At 33.3% G+C, this 19187-nt stretch overlaps 3 protein-coding genes and 1 pseudogene across 3 annotated transcripts in view; all 4 read left to right on the forward strand.

The window, feature by feature from the left end:
* LOC109124665 (probable protein phosphatase 2C 23) lies at positions 5773–8476 on the forward strand. Its single transcript, XM_010512264.2, has 4 exons — positions 5773–7496; positions 7597–7710; positions 7795–8059; positions 8156–8476. The coding sequence occupies exons 1-4, from the start codon at positions 5985–5987 to the stop codon at positions 8269–8271; spliced, it is 2007 nt and encodes a 668-aa protein (XP_010510566.1). The 5' UTR covers positions 5773–5984; the 3' UTR covers positions 8272–8476.
* LOC104789233 lies at positions 9693–13841 on the forward strand (annotated as a pseudogene).
* LOC104789234 (glycine-rich RNA-binding protein 8-like) lies at positions 17557–18516 on the forward strand. The gene is made up of 3 exons (XM_010514963.2): positions 17557–17737; positions 17838–17845; positions 17916–18516. Exons 1-3 carry the CDS (start codon positions 17557–17559, stop codon positions 18267–18269), a joined length of 543 nt encoding a protein of 180 aa, XP_010513265.1. The 3' UTR covers positions 18270–18516.
* Positions 18911–19187, forward strand: part of LOC104789235 (glycine-rich RNA-binding protein 8-like) — a 7326-nt gene continuing 7049 nt past the window's right edge. The window contains exon 1 of the mRNA XM_010514964.2: positions 18911–19141. Coding sequence (XP_010513266.1) covers positions 18911–19141 — 231 coding nt within the window. The remainder of the gene's footprint in view (positions 19142–19187) is intronic.

Raw genomic sequence — 19187 nt, forward strand, 5'->3', positions numbered from 1 at the left:
TTTTTTTTTTTTTTTTTTTTTTTTTTTTTTTTTTTTTTTTTTTTTGTCTTTGAAGTATGAACGTAATTATTTAATAAGGGAACTTGAATTTGACATTATATTATATTTTATTGAATTCTTTATGCCTAATGATACATGTATTTGACATTTTATTCCATCATTGAAACTTGCCCCTGAGTTACCACGTGTCTACTAAGTTTGGTTTAACTCTAAAACGTCGTGAGGATTGTAGTAGATCTTGATTATTTACCAAAACAGTATTTGAGAATTAATTAATACGTTCGAAACATTTGCGCAAGACAACAAATGATTAGTTTGCACTCTTCGCATGCATCATTTTGTGGATTACCTTCTCAGTATTCCTATAAGACGATTTGACACCATTTCTTATATGGCAACGGCTCAACCAATATAGAAGAAAAATCAACTTTATATATGTAATATATATAGATTTATTTTGTGACCAAGTCATAGTCTCACCATCTAGCTCTGCATTTTCCAAACGATACATATGAAAGCAAAAATAGTGGACTTTGTAGGGAACACTTAATCAAACTAATAAAATTTCTACTGCGTTAAGGCAACACTATTTATAGTAAAAATAGGGTAGGAAATATGATATTTTGTTTTTGGTAGGACAGGAACATGATATTTCTATACTCATTTTTACTAAGTTTTAGGCAGAAGTCTCTAATATCTTCGTATAGAATACCTTATTTTTCAAAAAAAAGTTTTGATCATTCCTTTTTGTGTTGGCGAATTCCATGCTTAAAAGATATACATAAAACATATAATACTAGAAGATGTAAGCAGACGAAACCTGAAAATAGATGTTTGGTTGTTTAACTATTTTCAATGAATCATAAAAGTATAATGTTGATCCCATAAGATTTGATATATTTGAAGAGAATCACAACATATATCTAGAGAACAACTAACATATTAGTGTTATCCATTTCAATACCAAATACAAGATATATGTATTTTAGATGGAAATTTCCATCTCAAATTACTATTTTACTAAACTGTAAACATCTAACTAACTTTTCAGATGAAAAATATCATCAATATAAAATATTATTTGATAATTTTTTTGTAAATTAAATTAATTGTTCTCTAATTCTTAGTTGTTACTTTCTTCAGTCTCCATATTTAAAATGGACATAAATTGATATGTTGTTGTAAATAAGCGCACGCTATATATCATAAACATCTAACTATTTTTTTACCTTTTTGTGATGGGTGAATAAGTAAATACTAATTTTCCTGTTTTTTTTTTGTTTTTTTTTTTTTGAACGAAACTAATTTTCCTGTTAAAAATTTAAATGCATAGTAGAATTTGTCGTAAATTTGAGAGGATTTATATCAGAGAAGTTTGTGACATTTTTTATATAGTTGAGAAGACAATTTACAATTTTGGAAACTCGAACTTGATGCACGGGTCAACACTAAGATTATCCAAACCAGTTTCTTGTAAATTTGAAACGTATACTGAGAAGTTTGAGGTTTTTTATATAGTTATAAAGACAATTTAAGACTAATTTTGGAAACTCGCACTCAATGCATGGGTCAAACACTAACACTATCCAAACCAGTTTCTCATTATATTTATTAAGATGATTGAATTCGCAGTGGATATTTTCAAATATGTTACAATCCATCTCAATTTTTTAATAATGATACAAACTTTTAACCCCGAAATTCTACACTTAGACAAGAACATGAATCAATTTTAAAAAACAATGGATTACTTTTTTTGTTTCTTTGAAACTTTAATTGAATTGGATTTACATAAAATTTGCCACGTATTTTTCTCAGTTTATTTAAAACATAAATATACACTTTGCTCACTTTTTCTTTTTTTTAAGTTCTGGGGCAATGAATCAAAAATTCCAAAATTTGACAATTGAAATTCTTTTTAAACCAAATGTTGAAAAAATCTCAAATAGTAACGGCTTGTTGTGAAACAAAGGATGTTCACTTTCTTTTATAAAAGGTGGTTTTGTAACAGATATGTCAGAATTGTGTCTAATATACATCGAGAATATTAACTTTAAGTATTTACATAGAACTGAAATTTGGGGTTAGCATGCGAGGAACTCGTGTTTGAGTTAGAAGTTTGCAATCTAATTGAGCTTTTTTAAGCCAAATGTTGAAAATATCTCAAATAGTAACGGCTTGTTGTGAAACAAACGATGCTCACTTTCTTTTATAAAAAGTAATTTTGTAACAGATATGTCAGAATCGTGTCTAATATACATCAAAAATCTTGACTTTAAATATTTACATAGAACTGAAATTTGGGGTTAGCATGTAAGGAACTCGTGTTTGAGTTAGATAGTTTTCAATCTAATTACGTTACCTAAAATTTTTTGTTCCATACTTTATCACAAATAATTCAATTAAATAATGGTTAATTAAATTATTTATTCTCTAACGATGTTTACTTTTTATTTATAAAAAAATATTTTTGTAACGGACATGTATTAGTTTTAATATTTATATAGAACTGAAATTTGAGAGTTAGCATGCAAAGAACTTGTGTTCGAGTAGTAAATAGTAAATACTTTTCCGATTTTATTATGTTACCTAAAATTCTCATTCCATATTTTATCAAAAATTATGTAATTAATTTTTTGTTATTTAAACTATTTGTTTTTGCACGGGTCAACCCTAAGACTATCGAAACCAGTTTCTCATTTTATTTGTTAAGACCTACAAATTAAGAGGATTGAATTCGCAGTGGATACCTTCAAATATGTTACTATCTATCTCAATATTTTAATAATGAAACAAACTTTTAATCCCTAAATTCTACACTTAGACAAGAACATGAGTCAATTTAAAAATCAATGGATTGTGTTTTTTTTTTTTGTTTCTTAAGATTTTAATTGAATTGAATTTGCATAAAATTTGCTACGTGTTTCTCTCAGTTCATTTTAAACATTAATATACGCTTTGCTCACTTTTTTTTTTAATTTCTGGTGCAATGATTCAAAATTCCAAAATTTAACACTTAGAATTTTTTTTAAGCCAAATGTTGAAAAATCTCAAATAGTAACGGGTTGTTGTGAAACAAACGATACTCAAAATAAAGTGGTTTTGTAACAGATATGTCAGAATCTTGTCCAATATAGATCGTGAATATTGACTTTAAATATTTACATAAAACTGAAATATGGGGTTTAGCATGCAAGGAACTTGTGTTTGAGTTAGATAGTTTTCCGATCTTATTATGTTACCTAAAAATTTTTGTTCTATACTTTATTAAAAATAATTCAATTAGGTATATGTTAATTAAATTATTTATTCTCTAACTATGCTTACTTTTTATATAAAAGATAGTTTTGTAACAGACATGTATTAGGCTTTAGTATTTATATAGAACTGAAATTTGAGAGTTAACATACAAAGAACTCATATTCGAGTAGTAAATAGTTTTCTAATCTTATTATGTTACCTAAAATTCTTATTCCATATTTTATCAAAAATTATGTAATTAATCTTTTGTTATTTAAACTATTTGTTCTCGCCCTCAATGCACGGATCAACACTCAAGACTATCCAAACCAGTTTCTTATTTTATTTGTTAAGACCTACAAATTAAGAGTGGATATTTTCAAATATGTTATAATTCATCTCAGTTTTTTAATAATGAAACAAACTTTTAACCCCAAATTCAACACTTAGACAAGAACATCAGTCAATTTAAAAAGCAATGGATTACATTTTCTTTGTTTCTTCGAAATTTTAATTGAATTAGATTTGCATAAAATTTGCTACATGTTTTTCTTAGTTTATTTAAAATATTAATATACACTTTGCTCACTTTTATTTTGTTTAAATTTCAGGTGCAACGAATCCAAATCCCAAAATTTAACACTTGAATTTTGTTTAAGCCAAATATGGAAAAAATCTTAAATAGTAATTGATTTTCGTGAAAGAAACGATAATTATTTTTTTTTTATAAAAGAAGGTTTTGTAACGGATATGTTAGAATCGTATCCAATATACATCGAGAATATTGACTTTAAATATTTACATAGAACTGAAATTTGGAATTTAGCATGCAAGAAACTCGTGTTTGAGTTAGACAATTTTCCATTCTTATTATGTTACCTAAATTTTTTGTGTTCCATACTTTATCAAAAATAATGCAGTTAAATTTTTGTTAATTAAATTATTGATTCTCTAATGATGCTTACTTTTTATATAAAAAATGATTTTGTAACGGATATATATTAGCTTTAAATATTTATATAGAACTGAAATTTGGGGGTTAACACGGAAAGAACTTTTGGTTGAGTAGTAAATAGTTTTCCAATCTTATTAAGTTACCTAAAGTTCTCATTCCATATTTTATCAAAAATTATATAATTAATTTTTTGTTATTTAAACTATTTGTTCTTCAACTCTTACTTGCTCTTTTCCGTTAAAATATTCAAATCAAACATAATTTGATATGTTGTTGTAAATAAAAGTATGCATGTTATTATATGTGCAAGTGCAAACATGATGTGTACATTATGTATTTATGTATCATGAATCACTTCATTTTGGTCTACATCCAATCAAATCGTTAAGCAAACCAAACAAACAAAAAACGATTCAAACATTCGAATCCTGCTGGCGTGATTTAGATTAGTAATTATCACAACCTCCAACTACAATATATAAATATAAACTACGACCCACTCCAACAAAAAAAAAAAATCTAGTATTAGACTTTAAATAATTAATAAAAAATCATTAAATATAATGTAGAGTACATTTTAAGTTTTTTAGTTGGGAAAATATAAAATAAAATGAAGAAATAAATAAAAGTTTTTCAGATTAAAAAAATACTTATGACATAGGAGAGAGTGATGGTATAAGTAGTGAAGCAGCAGCAGAGGGTGCGGGTGAGAGCCGAAGAGGCAGCCAAAAAACTCATTTGAGAGAGTTGACGAGAATTTATGAACTAACGGAAGATTCAGTAATCGTAAGACACGTGGCGTATTCTTAGATCATCATCACGTGATCCAACGGTGATCAAATGCACAACTTACGAAGTATAGTCTCATTTATAAAATGTTTGTTATTTGAAGGAAACTGTAGTTATTTTGACTTTTAATTTCTTAAGAAACAAAAGAAAAAAAAAAGTCTTTATTTCCTTAATTGGCTTTTCTATAATTTTCCATAAATTTTGAGTTTATAATTACTAAAATTGTAAGATGATCATTTCAGTTTTCATTCCCACGCGCAATGATCTTTGTAGTATATATAGGCACTAATTAATCCTTTATTATACTACTTCATTCATATTTTAAAGTTATTTTTCATTGAATTTATTATTTAATTTACAACTACATTAAATAAATTCATATACAAGATATATAATTCAAAATATAGAATTACGCGTAGAGTTTAAAACAGATATAGTAAACATGTTACTATTTTGTAAAACATCTCGTAGACGCGCTTGTTTACGAGAGTAAGTAAACAGTAGTACTACAAGACACACACATTTCAAAACCCCCTGAGTTCATAAAAACTCCAACCTTTGCCTTCGCCACGAGTCAACCCTCTTCTTCGTCAAGAGACCTCGCTGCAATTAATAAAACTTTTACAAATAAAAATTCCCTCATTTTCATCAATTTTTTTCTTTCTTCTTTTCAGATTTAACACACAATATAACATAACGTAACAGAATAATATTATAATAATATCTTTTTTTTTTTTTTTTCTATTTATATTATTCTCTTCTTCCCCTTTATAATTTTCCCACTCAAAAAAATCATTTTTCTTGCACACAAGTCAACTCTCTTTCTCTCTCTCATATCTCATCATCTTCTTCAACCTCTCTCTCTCTCTCTCTCTCTCTCTCTCTCACACCATGGATGAACAACTTCAATTGTAATCTAAACATACAAAAAATACGTTCTTTCTATCTGAATTCTCAATACCCATAAAAAAAAAAATTGTTCCTTTTTTAAGTTTTTCAGATGGGTAACGGAATTGGAAAGCTTACTAAATGTTTCACCGGCGCCGGAGAAACTCGCCGGAACAAAAAGAAACCCGAGTTATCATCATCAACCCTCGAACCAGATCCTTTAGACGAAGGTTTAGGTCACTCTTTCTGCTACGTTCGACCAGACCCGACCCGTGTTTCCTCTTCTAAAGTTCACTCCGAAGAAGAAACCACTACGTTCCGTACGATCTCCGGCGCTTCCGTTAGTGCCAACGCCGCCACTCCGCTCTCTACTTCTCTCTACGATCCTTACGGACACATCGACCGAGCCGCCGCGTTCGAGAGCACGACGTCGTTTGCGTCGATTCCTTTGCAGCCGATCCCGAGAAGCTCCGGTCCGATTGTACCCGGTTCGGGTCCGTTAGAGAGAGGGTTTCTTTCCGGTCCGATTGAACGAGGTTTCATGTCCGGTCCACTTGATGGTTATTCCGGTCCGGTTTCCGGTTCTGATCAATTTCAACGTAGCTTCTCTCACAGTTTAGCTAATAACCGGGTCGGGTCAAGAAAAGGATCTTTAGTTCGGGTTCTCCGTCGCGCAATTTCGAAGACGATTACTAGAGGACAAAACTCGATCGTTGCTCCGATCAAACCGGTTAAAGAACCCGATTGGGTATTCGGGTCGGATAAAACCCGGATCCAGAACCAGACTCAGCACCAGAACGAGAATAATCTCACTGTTAATAGTAGCTTGAATTTTAGTAGTGAAGGGAGTTTACTAGACGACGACGTTTCGTTAGAAAGCCAGAATCTTCAATGGGCACAAGGTAAAGCTGGCGAGGATCGTGTGCATGTGGTTGTATCGGAAGAACATGGATGGCTCTTCGTTGGAATCTACGATGGATTCAACGGTCCAGATGCGCCTGATTATTTACTCTCTCATTTATATCCAGCCGTTTATCGTGAGCTCAAGGGATTATTATGGGACGATCCTAAAACGGATGCAAAATCTACCGATGAAGCTGATGTAGAGAATCGCGACTCGAGTTCTAAAGAGAAAAAGTCAAAGAACTGGGAAGAAAGTCAACGACGGTGGAGGTGTGAGTGGGATCGCGAAAGGCTCGATCTTGACCGTTTGTTGAAGGATCGGAGTAATGGGTCGGATCAAGATCCGGATCCGAGTTCGTCTGATGTTCTAAAAGCTCTGTCACAAGCTCTGAAGAAGACGGAAGAAGCTTACTTGGAGATTGCAGATATGATGCTCGACGAAAATCCTGAACTAGCTTTAATGGGTTCATGTGTATTAGTGATGCTGATGAAAGGTGAAGATGTGTATTTAATGAACGTTGGTGACAGTAGAGCTGTGCTTGGGCAAAAAGCTGAGACTGAGTATTGGAATGGGAAGATAAGACAAGATTTGGAACGTATCAATGAAGAAACAATGAATGATTTTGATGGTTGTTGTGATGATGATGGTGAAGGAGCTAGTTTGGTTCCTAATTTATCAGCTTTTCAACTTACTGTTGATCATAGCACAAATGTAGAAGAGGTAATGCAGTCAACTTACTAATGCAGTCATTTAATCGAAGTGTTGATGGTACTTTTAGCTTAATGAAAGTCTTGTTTTTGTTGTTGTTGTTGTTGTTTAGGAAGTTGATAGGATTAGAAAGGAGCATCCTGATGATGCAACCGCGGTGACGAATGAACGTGTTAAAGGTTCGTTGAAGGTTACAAGAGCTTTTGGCGCTGGTTTCCTCAAACAGGTACGTTCAAACATGTTTTCAGTTCTTGATTCTTGGAATCTTGTATTGGAAGTTTAACCTTTGGGATCACATTTTCATTTGCAGCCTAAATGGAATAACGCATTACTTGAGATGTTTCAAATCGATTACAAAGGGACGTCGCCTTACATAAGTTGTTTGCCAGCACTTTACCATCATAGATTAGGATCCAAAGACCAGTTTCTGATACTATCCTCGGATGGTCTCTACCAATACTTCACAAACGAAGAAGCGGTTTCTGAGGTTGAACTCTTTATCACATTACAACCTGAAGGTGACCCGGCTCAGCATTTGATTCAAGAACTTCTTTTCCGTGCTGCCAAGAAAGCTGGTAATAATCTAATACGAGATATTTGAATCAAAGTAATGGGGGTTATAGTGTAAATATCGGATTTTAAAATATTTTTTTTCCATTGATGTTTTCTAGGTATGGATTTCCATGAACTGCTTGAGATACCACAAGGGGAACGGAGACGGTACCACGATGATGTTTCCATTGTAGTCATCTCTTTAGAAGGAAGAATGTGGAAATCTTGTGTATAAAACATAAACCATATAATGAACATAGAGGAAAGTAAAAGTGTTTCTGAGATGAATATGGTTCGATGCAACTGATTAGTTTTATGAGTTTGAGTTTAAGTCTCGATCTCACATCGAATCTAAAACCTCAGTAACTCGAGAAGACTGGTTCACTAATGATGTACTATTATATGTTAATAAACAGTAAGAAAAAGTTTTGCCTCTGGAACTAAAACAACAAAGTCTCATTAATACATACAAGTCCATGTCTTATATCTTATCTGTTTTGATTGTTTATTTGTTATCATTAATTCCATATTCAAAGATGAATCTAGGCTTCAAAACCAACCCTTTGACTTCGAATTTAAGACACTTAAGAGTTAGATTCGACATTTGTGGAAACCCTTTGCTTATTGGTCAATGCAAGCTATTGAAGTAGTTAGTGTCTTCCAACCTCTACCTGTAATGGAATAGAGAAGTAAATGTTGGAAGAAGAAGAAGAAGAAGAGGAAGTGGTGGATATCAAATCTTGTCTCATTTATGAATTAAATCAGACTTCACTTAACTCTCTTGCTTCCCACCAAATCTTGGCCTCTCTGTTTCTGTACTGTTTCCACCAACTAAAGGCAACACAATTTTGGATCTTTCTGGTTTTAGTCACCATTATACAATTCTCTAGTCTCGATCTACATTTTCACAATGCATAGAGATGTCGATTAAGCTGAAACAAGATTTGTAAAAGACAATTTGGAAGCTAATACGTGTTGCAGGAGTTAGCATATTATAACTCTCAAACTTAGAATAGTACTATCAGTCCATCACTTTCCCCAAAAAACAAGTGTTGTTCAAGAAATATTTTTCTGTTTTAAAATTAATGTCTTAGCTTTCAATGTAACTCTCTTTAAAAATGTAATTAACGTTTAGTAAACTTGTTAAAAAATTTAAATGGTGAATCAGAAAAAAAAACTTTATTAACACTTTTGCTAATTTGGTGGATAACACATCCATTAACTGAGGGTTAAAACTGCTTACTGAAGCATCTATTTGAAAATCTTCATCGATAAGATTGACAAGAGTCATTGTGTTAATTTTGCCAAGTGACGATAATTTTACAAAACTTTACCAACCCATCTTTCATAATTTATTTGAAAAAATAACCTTTTTAATAAAGCATTATATTTACGAAAAAATCATTATTGCATCAACACTTGGTTTATTACAAAATATTAGATATGAAGCTTCACGAAAGTTTTAAAATAATGTAGGCAAAGCCATTCGTGGTGAATTTATATGTTACGGATTAACCTATCCATCAAAATATGGTGCATGTAAAATCGTTAGTTGGGGATCCGAGTATTACGGATAAAATTCCACATTGTCATGAAAACGTTTATAATAATCCTATGCGTTGCAAGTAATATATAAACACATCCCCACTAATATACATGTCGTTCATTGATCCCTTCATATCACCAAAGCTTGCATCTGCTCCCATTGCACAACTACTTCACCAACAATTGCCTGAACTGGAGCTCCCATTGCTCGTAGGTCGTAGCTTAACGTACTCTGACCAAAACTATCTCTGACATCTGATTACTCGAGAGGATGTTGAAATTTTTGTGGAGCTCTTCACTATTGGTTACATCAGCCAACAAGAGTCTTGGATCAAAATACGGCAAAGCATGACGTGTAATTTTTTTTTTAAATGTATGTTTTTATTTATGTATTATTATTGCATATAGTTTCTATTTAGGCAACTGCAAATTATTAATTGCGGTTTATTTATCTCAAGTTTTAGAGTGATGATGGCAAACCATATCCATTGTGATTTTGTATATTGCTGTGGATATCAGAATCAGACTAAACCGGAAGCATACCAAACTAATCAGTACATGGTATAAACTGATCTATATGGAGCATTTGGGAGAATTTCTGCCTAAATAGATCCTAATTAATTAAGCATAAGGCCTAAGGTTGATTATTTACCGTACCAGCAAATAATTCTAACGGACCAGAGTATAAAAAAAAATTTCTGCCTTTTCTACTCAAACGATCCGATCCCGTTTTCTTTAATAATAATAATCTAATTAAATACTCTATAATATTTAATTACAACACCAACAATAAATTAACATGCACAGCAGAAGACAAACCAAACCAACCGTTAACTTTCAAATCCTTCCGGTGAAAAGTTAGTCCTAGCCATCACAAAGCTTCCCACAAATCTCCTGCCGATCAGAAACCAGACAAGACCACGATCTCATTTACAATCTCCGATGATCCTAACTCGTGTCTGAGAACACGTGTCTCACGAAACTTTGACAACGATTTGATATGTCGAAACTGTTTCCTCCCAAACCCTAACGATTCTGTTCCTTCTCCTTCTCTCTAACACACATCTTTGTTGATCTCTTTCTCCCTCTCACCAAATAACCAAGAGTTCTTTCTCTTTCTCTCCCTCTCTCTAATCAGAACAATGTCGACAACCACACACAAAAGAGAGGAGAAGAGGCTTCACTTGATAAATAATAGGGTTTCTGGTTTAATTAAATTAAACCAAGATTTACCTAAACCGGAATTAATTAAACCATCCTTTGATTTAATTAATAAATCGACTAGCTTAGTAAACCAACCTGAAATTAAACCGATTCCACTCCAGTTCGCGATATAAACTTCAATATTTTATATTTTTCGAGACATGGGCGTTACAATTATTCCCCTCTAACAAAAGATTCATCCTCGAATCTGAACACACCGCCACTCATCCGCAAAACTCCTCCAACCACCGCTGCAATGGTTTCCACCACCTAACCATCCGGTCTACTGCAACCAGGACACCACCGACCCAAACCACCCTGACCCCAGTGGTCAACACAATTCAGACCCCACCGGTTAACCAAAACCTGACTCTCCCAATCACCACAACTCTGGCCCCCCGACCAGCATAAACCTGACCCTCCCGGTCAACACACAGAAACCCCCGAGATTGAACCCCCGTCAGCCTGAGATCTGCATCTGGTCACAATAGAAAATCTGAGATTGAATCCCCATCAATCCCCTAAATCCGCATCCGGTCACAATGCTTATCTCCACATCCTTGACACTTTTGCCTCAACTCATCTGCTCTTAGGTCGCAACCTTCAAGCCTGACCGATCACACTTTCAGACCCCCCGTCTTCGAGTCATACCGTCTCACCCTCAGGTCATCACCCTCGAGATTTTGGTACCAGGAGAACCCCCATCTCCTTTGCCACCCTTAGGACCGCGTAATCTAATATATTAAAGGAGAAGTCGAGAGAGCTCACAACCATTCTCACAAAAAATTACGTCATTTACCCTTAATGAAAAATACCCTTGAAAATTTTTCGGACAAGCTTTTGTTCTCTATTTAGGTTGCTGAAACGCACCACATTCATCCTCAGACTTAAGATTACTAATTTGCGATTAATGAGATTCAAAACTGGATCTTTTTACCCTTTTTCTATGTTTTAATTTTTTAAAAATAAATAAAAAACGAAAATTAAAAATAAAAAACGAAAATTGTTTTACAAAATTGGAAATCTAATATATTTATATGCACTATCTCTCTTTAGAAAAATGGAAGATAAATATTAGAATATATTACGAATATTCGTTTAGAGAAAATTTCTGTTTTTAAAAATATTAAAATGGTAAAGATAATTATGACGATTTTCCTTCTAAGCTATATATATATAGAGGCTCAGCCAAAACAGTAGAAGTCGGATTCATTAAGCTAAACATATAGTTTTGAGAGTATAATTTTTTTGTATTATTTTGGTTCTAATGAATCAACTTTACTATTGTATGATTTTGATTTTTTATTATTTATGTTGATGTACTATCGATATGCTTTGGTGCTTTGAATGAATTAAATTTCATGCTGTTATAAATTTTAATTATTATGTTGAATCATATCGAAAGTTTTACTCATTTTGTACTGTTTGTTTGTGTTTTAGGTCTACCTGTCATGGACCATGGGTGTTTTTTGTATATCAAAAACAAGATTAGACGAATGAGTTTATGAAGCAAGCAGAAAAATCAAATCGGTAAAGTAATTATGTTTATTTGCTTTTTTTTTTTTGGTGGTTATTGTTATTTAATTTTATTTTCTTGGTTAAACATATTTTTTTCTACAAACAAAGGAGCAAAGACAACTTTTGGTAATATATCTTGGTCCTTTATATAGTTCATCAGATTCTAATTTTTGTATTTTTGTTTTTAGTGGTTGTTTGAAAGTCAAGATCAAGCAATCATAGACTTTGTCTATGGTTTCTCCATCTTTTAAAACATTTATGTTGTATTTTTTTCTATATTTTGTTTTGTAGTTTAGTAATTTGAAATAAACTCTTATATGTAACATAATACATATTTTTTTTTGTTTCAGTTGAATTCATGGACGATCATTGCTCATAATTGTGGATCTACAAAATTGAATATAATGAAAATTCATGTATTAGTCTTTATTAACCTGAATCCTTAATTTTTAAAAATAATATTGATGCTAATGTTATTTTTTTCTAATAGTTATAGTTGCAGAAAAAATATGGTGGGTTTAATGAAAAATGTATGATAATTTCTAAAAATTTGGATTTACATATTTTTACAAATAGATTTCAATTATAATTTTGTTTATTTTTTTGAATAATAATATAATATGTATGTCTAATAAATTTTTTTCTCTTAAATTAATAGAAAGAATAAGAAATTGTAATTATAATTCTGTTTGTTTTGGAAAATAGTATAATCTTTGTGTCTAATATATTATTTACTCCTCTTGAATAAATTTGTCCCATCGTACGTTCATGTTCTTGCTTTTATGAGCTTTGAACGCATAAAAAAATTGTTCGTTGCTCAGAAAAATTTCTAATAGTTATAATAATATTGTGAGCTTGGTGTTTTCACAGGTTATTCGTTGCTCACGATGGCTCTTGCATTGCCTCATGATGGACATGTATGTACCCAACAGTACTCCTTGATTTACTCAAAATCAAATAAGCGAAAATGATAGGACTAGCTAACATCTATGACTCTCACATATTACTGCAATAGACATCGACAAAGAAGCTTACGAGGTGGTCTAGAGTTGATCACAAGATCAATTTCATCCAATCTGATGTTCTTCAGGCTTTAGACAAGTTGTTGACCGTATGTAATCCATTATTATTAGCAGTCATTTTTTTATATTATATATCACCCATTTTCTTTCTTTTCTTTTGGCATATTCTCTTAATCTGATGACATTGGTTTATGAATGATGATGGGGCATTTATAGGAGAATCCAAAACCGGAGTTTGATTTCGCATTTATTGACGCTCATAAACCGAATTATCCCAACATGCACAATAGACTAATGAAGCAAATGAAGGTAGGAGGAATCATAGCGTTTGATAACACTTTGTGGTTTGGGTTTGAGGCAGAGGAGAAAGAAGAAAGCGTGCCAGAGCATATGAGGGAGAACAGAGCCGAACATCCATTATGGAATTGAACAAGCGGCTTGCTGCTGACCCTCGCATCGAGCTCTCTCAAGTCTCCATTGGTGATGGTGTCACTCTCTGTAGACGCCTTGCATGATTGATTATATAGCTTAGGCTTTTTTATTCACATGACCATGCAGAGCCGTCACTATAGCTTTGTTACACATATTGATTCTATTCAGGGAAAATTTATGGTAATCTTCTAAAAAATTGGATTTCTTTCTATTTACAAATAGATTTAAATTATAATTCTGTTTTTTGGATAAATATAATATAATCTTTGTGCCTAAGAAATTATTTACCCTTTTTAAATAAATAGAAAGAAGATGGAATCTCAATTATAATTCTGTTTATTTTTTAAAAATAACAGAATAATCGTGACTGACATTTTTTCTATTAAATTGATAGGAAGAAGAAGAAAGAAATATGAATTAAAAATTCAGGACTTCATATCTCAGAGGTTTTTCTAGAACGAAAGAGATTAAGGAAATTAGGAAGAGTTTTTTTTAACAAATTACAATTATTGTTTATTTGAAATTGCTTTAGATGGATAAATAATATAAAATAATTGTAAATTTCTCATTTTGATTAATAAAAAAGAAAACAGAAATCTAAATTTTATATCTCAATTAAAATTTAAAGTAACAGAATATAAATACATGAATATATTGCAAATATTTTTTTGAGAATATTCCTGTTTTTAAAAATATTAAATTTCTACAGACTATTTGTTTCACTTTTAATTTTTTTTAAACAAAAATTAGAAAAAAGGAAATGAAATATTTATATATCTTTTTTTAAATGGAAAATAAATGCTAGAATCTATTGTAAGTATTTCTTTCAAGAAAACTTCTATTTTCTAAAATGTTAAATTTCTATAGATAATTATGACGATTTGAACTGATAATCTCGAGAGGATATACTACACATATCCATTTAATTTGAAGATATAATACAATCTTTTGTGATCCCGACAAAATCTCATAGGATTGTCGCAAATCTCCGGAAAAAACCATGTTTTTCCGGCTGGATACACTATCACCAAAAGGAGAACAAATACTCTAAATAAGACAAAATGTTCTGACAATTATAATTAGGTGGATGAACAAATAAAATAATTAAAAATGAATATATATTGAAAATACAAACGAGTAATTTTAAAGAATAATTCTTCTTTCACTTTTAAAAGTAACAATTAAAAAAACAAATGATTTTTTGTAAACGAAAATTAAAAAATTGCATTAAAATAATCTATCCCATTTAAAATTATTAAAAATGGACGATAAATACTAAAATCTTTTGTAAATATTTTTTTTGAAAAAATTCTATTTTTAGAAATGTGAAATTTCTATAGATAATTATGAAGGTTTGACTTGGATACTAAGCTATCAATATAGAGGCGCTCAATCACAACATTATAAGTCAGCTTTGTTAGGCTTAAACATTTGGTCGCGTATGCTCGCGGATAACTCTTTTAACTATATTACTTTATGATTATATTAGAAAAATTATTTCCGTTCCTTATTATTGAAGATTAAATTATAGTTTCTCTTTTGGTTAATTATTTTCTATTTACATTTTTGTTGGAATCCTTTTTAATCTTATAATTAATTTACTATTATTTAAAAATATATATGCCCATACAAGCTTATAAAAGAATTGAATTAGTGATATATTTGACCATAAAAAAAATTTAGACAATCCAAATTATCTTTGTAAGCTTTTTCTTACGTTCAAGGGAATTCAGATTTGTCACCTTCAAGGACGAGAAATCCATGAGGGATGCTACTGAAGAGATGAACGGGAAATATCTTGTTGGCCGCACCATCACTGTGAATGAGACTCAGTCAAGAGGAAGCGGCAGCGGTGGAGGAGGCCGTGGTGGTTACCGTATCGGCGGTGGTTACAAGAGATGTAGCGGTGGTTAAGTATCTGGTGGAGGCGGCGGTGGCCGATGTGGACACGGTGGTCGTCGTGAAGGCGGTAGCGGTTGTTGGTAATAATTGAGTTTAGGCTTATGTTATTTTATATAAGTATATTATTAAGTGTGTTGTAAAGTCAAATGTTATGTGTAAACCGTGGCGTGTTACGAAGCGTTGTTAGTGTAGGAAGTTGCAACGGTTGTTTTGTGTCTTTAGGAAAACTACATAAATTGGATGTTTTCTTATTGTAAAAGTTGTCGAGAATAATTGAGAAGTTTTTCACTTTTTCATTCTCTGTTTTTTCTCTACCATGCTCTGTATTTGAAGCAATGACTTCTGGTGTAATACAAGAGCAGAACTTCAACATGGTATCAGAGCTTTATTGATTCAAGGGCCAGTGGGAAGCACAATGAGAAGCATAACAAAACCTGCAAAAAAGTTCAACCAAAAACAAAGATCACGGCATCATCATTCAGCAAGTGATTCTTATGTTTGAAGGAGAAATGATGAAATCGGGTGTGGATTAAGAGGAAGGCCATCTTAATCAAGAGATAATTGTGGTTATTGGTGAAGACGATGTTCCGAACAAATCGATGCAATCCTATGCGTCATGCGAAGGGGTGCGCAATTGAAAAAAACCAGAGGAAGCGTCAACGGAGGCGTTTACGACTCTGCCAAGCACATGGCAATCATGTCTTTTCATGGAATTAGGTTACATATGATGGTGTGTTCATTGCTCGGCCCAAAAGAGAGGATTCTGGCTTTAAACCAGAATATGGCAAAATGTGGTGTAGCCACCGCTGTTGAAAGCAAAACAAAGCTTATTAGTAGAAAGTGGTGTGGAGTCTGTGAGAAAGATGTTCACAAGGAGAAGCTTCCCGTTGAATAAAACAGAGCAAGACTCAGTGGCAAAAAGTGGTGGTTGAGTTTGTGAGGAAGACTACAACACAGATTTAGTCACCTGTCTGGAAAACAAGGCAAAGCTACTCAACAAAAATAAGAGTTCATGGTGAAGACAAACCGATTAGCAAACGTCGTCGGTTTAAAAGAAGTAACCGATGATGACGTGGAGAAGATTCACGTGTATGACGTCAAGGAGACGTTATGGTGATCAATGGAAGACACCAAGCACAAGCACAAATAGAGGATGCTTACCTCGAAGAAAAATGGAGCATAAGCCGGTTGAGAAGATAACCGAAGAAGACGTGAAAAAGATTCACGCAAGAGATGTCACACAGACGTGAATGTGATGGTGATCAAAGGAAGACACCAAGCAAGAAAGGAAAGAGCTTACCTAAGAGAGAAAAGGGAGAAGCAGCCAGTTATAAAAAAGGGAGAAGAAGAAAGCTCATCTAAAGAAAAGTGAGCCGAAGAAGGTTGCAAGAACAGCAACAAAGACATGATGGAAGATCATGGGACAGACGTAATGAAAGAGGTCATGGAGAATTCAAACACAACGTGAAAGAGGTCACAGGAAATTTGAAACAAAAATGGAATGAATGAGTAGAAGAATCGAAGTGTGGGAAGCATTCGATCAAGAGGGAGGCAAGATACCACTCTACGCTTTTGAAGACCAAAGTTGTGACGAATTAAAAAAGAAACGTAGTGAAGAGCAAAACTCAATTAAGAGGGACTGTTGTAAAGTCAAATGTTATGTGTAAAACGTGAAATGTTATGAAGCGTTGTTAGTGTAGGAAGTTGCAACGGTTGCTTTGTGTCTTTAGGAAAACTACATAAGGTGGATGTTTTCTTATTTTAAAAGTTGTCGAGAATAATTGAGAAGTTTTTCACTTTTTCATTCTCTGTTTTTTCTCTACCATGCTCTGTATTTGAAGCAATGGCTTCTGGTGTAATACAAGAGCAGAACTTCAACAGCGGTTACGGAGGAGGTGATGGTGGCCGATGTGGATACGGTGGTCGTCATGAAGGCGGTAGCGGTTACGGAGGAGGTGATGGTGGCTACAGAGGAAGTGATGGTGGCTGATGTGGATACGGTGGTCGTCGTGAAGGCGGTAGCGGTTACGGAGGAGGTGATGGTGGCTACGGAGGAAGCGGTGACGGTGGCAGTGGCTGGTAATTAAAGATAGTGTGGTTTGGTGCTACTCTGTGTTTGGTTTAGATTTGATTATGTGTCACCCTTTTGGCTTGGTTTGATTCTGGGTTTACGGTTTAGGGTTTAGGGTTTTTTACAAATTAGTCTTCGATTGGTTTTTTGCTGATTTGTGTGATTCTCTTTGATTTTTGTTTATAGATCATTAACAATCGTGAGACTGGAAGGTCAAGGGGATTCAGATTTGTCACCTTCAAGGACGAGAAATCCATGAGGGATGTTATTGAAGAAATAAACGGGAAAGAGCTTGATGGCCGTACCATCATTGTGAATGAGGCTCAGTCCCAAGGAAGCGGTGGCGGTGGAGGATGCCGTGGTGGCGGCAGTGGTGGTTACCATAGCGGTGGTGGTTACGAGAGACGTAGCGGTGGTTACGGATCTGGTGGAGGCGGCAGTGGCCGAGGTGGATACGGTGGTCACCGTGAAGGTGGTAGCGATTACGGAGGAGGTGATGGTGGCTACGGAGGAAGCGGTGATGGTGGCAGTGGCTGGTAATTGAAGATAGTGTGGTTTGGTGCTGCTCTGTGTTTGGTTTAGATTTGGTTTGTTGGTTGATAATTGAGTTTCAGAGTTGCAACGTTTAAGTCATGACGTTTTGGTTTGTGACGTTTCATCCAAGAGTCACAAGTTCTAAAAGACACAACTCATTATGATGTAGTGTCTGTTTGTTTTCTATATAAAACAGTTATGTTGTTGATGTATGTAACAAGTTTTAGTTGATCGAAGTTTATATTTGTTCTTATCTTCAAAAAGAGACAAAGGTCCCTTACTCTGTTTTATTATTCTCTTCTCTCAAAATTAGAACATGGTATCAGAGCTTATGTTGGTCTTGGAGCCTGTACAAGCAAAACAAAAATAAGAAAAATTCTGCTGCAAGAAGAAGAGAAAGATGGAGACAACAAACCAAGGGTGAGAAGAAGAAGAAGAAAAGAAGATCAAAATAGGAAAAGATGGTGGTGACAAGAGAGAGTACTATCAACTTTCACAAACGTTCACAAACAGCACCATTATTTTCACAAGTAGTACGTGAAGCTCCAAAGGGATGAAGGAGATAAAAAATATTCTCAAAAAGGCAATGGAGACCATAGATGTGGAGATGAAATTGTGAATGGAGAGTTCTGAAACTTTGTTCAACAATGTCTTGGTATATCACAAGGATGCAAAGAAGACATCACTCGATGAAGTTGAGAATCAGAAGATTTCTTCAACGTAACCAGACGGAGAAGCCACTGTTTGAAGAAACAGAGTATGACGAATTAGCAAAAAGTGGTGTTGAGTTTGAAAGAAAGACGTCAACACAGAGAAGCTGCCTGTTGGATGAACAGAGCAAGACCACTCAGGAAAGGAGACGTGATGGTGTTCAAAGAGTGATACCAAACAATAAAGGAGGATGCTTACCTCATAGAAAAAATG

Source organism: Camelina sativa, chromosome 5 (assembly GCF_000633955.1).
Source record: "Camelina sativa cultivar DH55 chromosome 5, Cs, whole genome shotgun sequence".
NCBI lineage: Eukaryota > Viridiplantae > Streptophyta > Magnoliopsida > Brassicales > Brassicaceae > Camelina > Camelina sativa.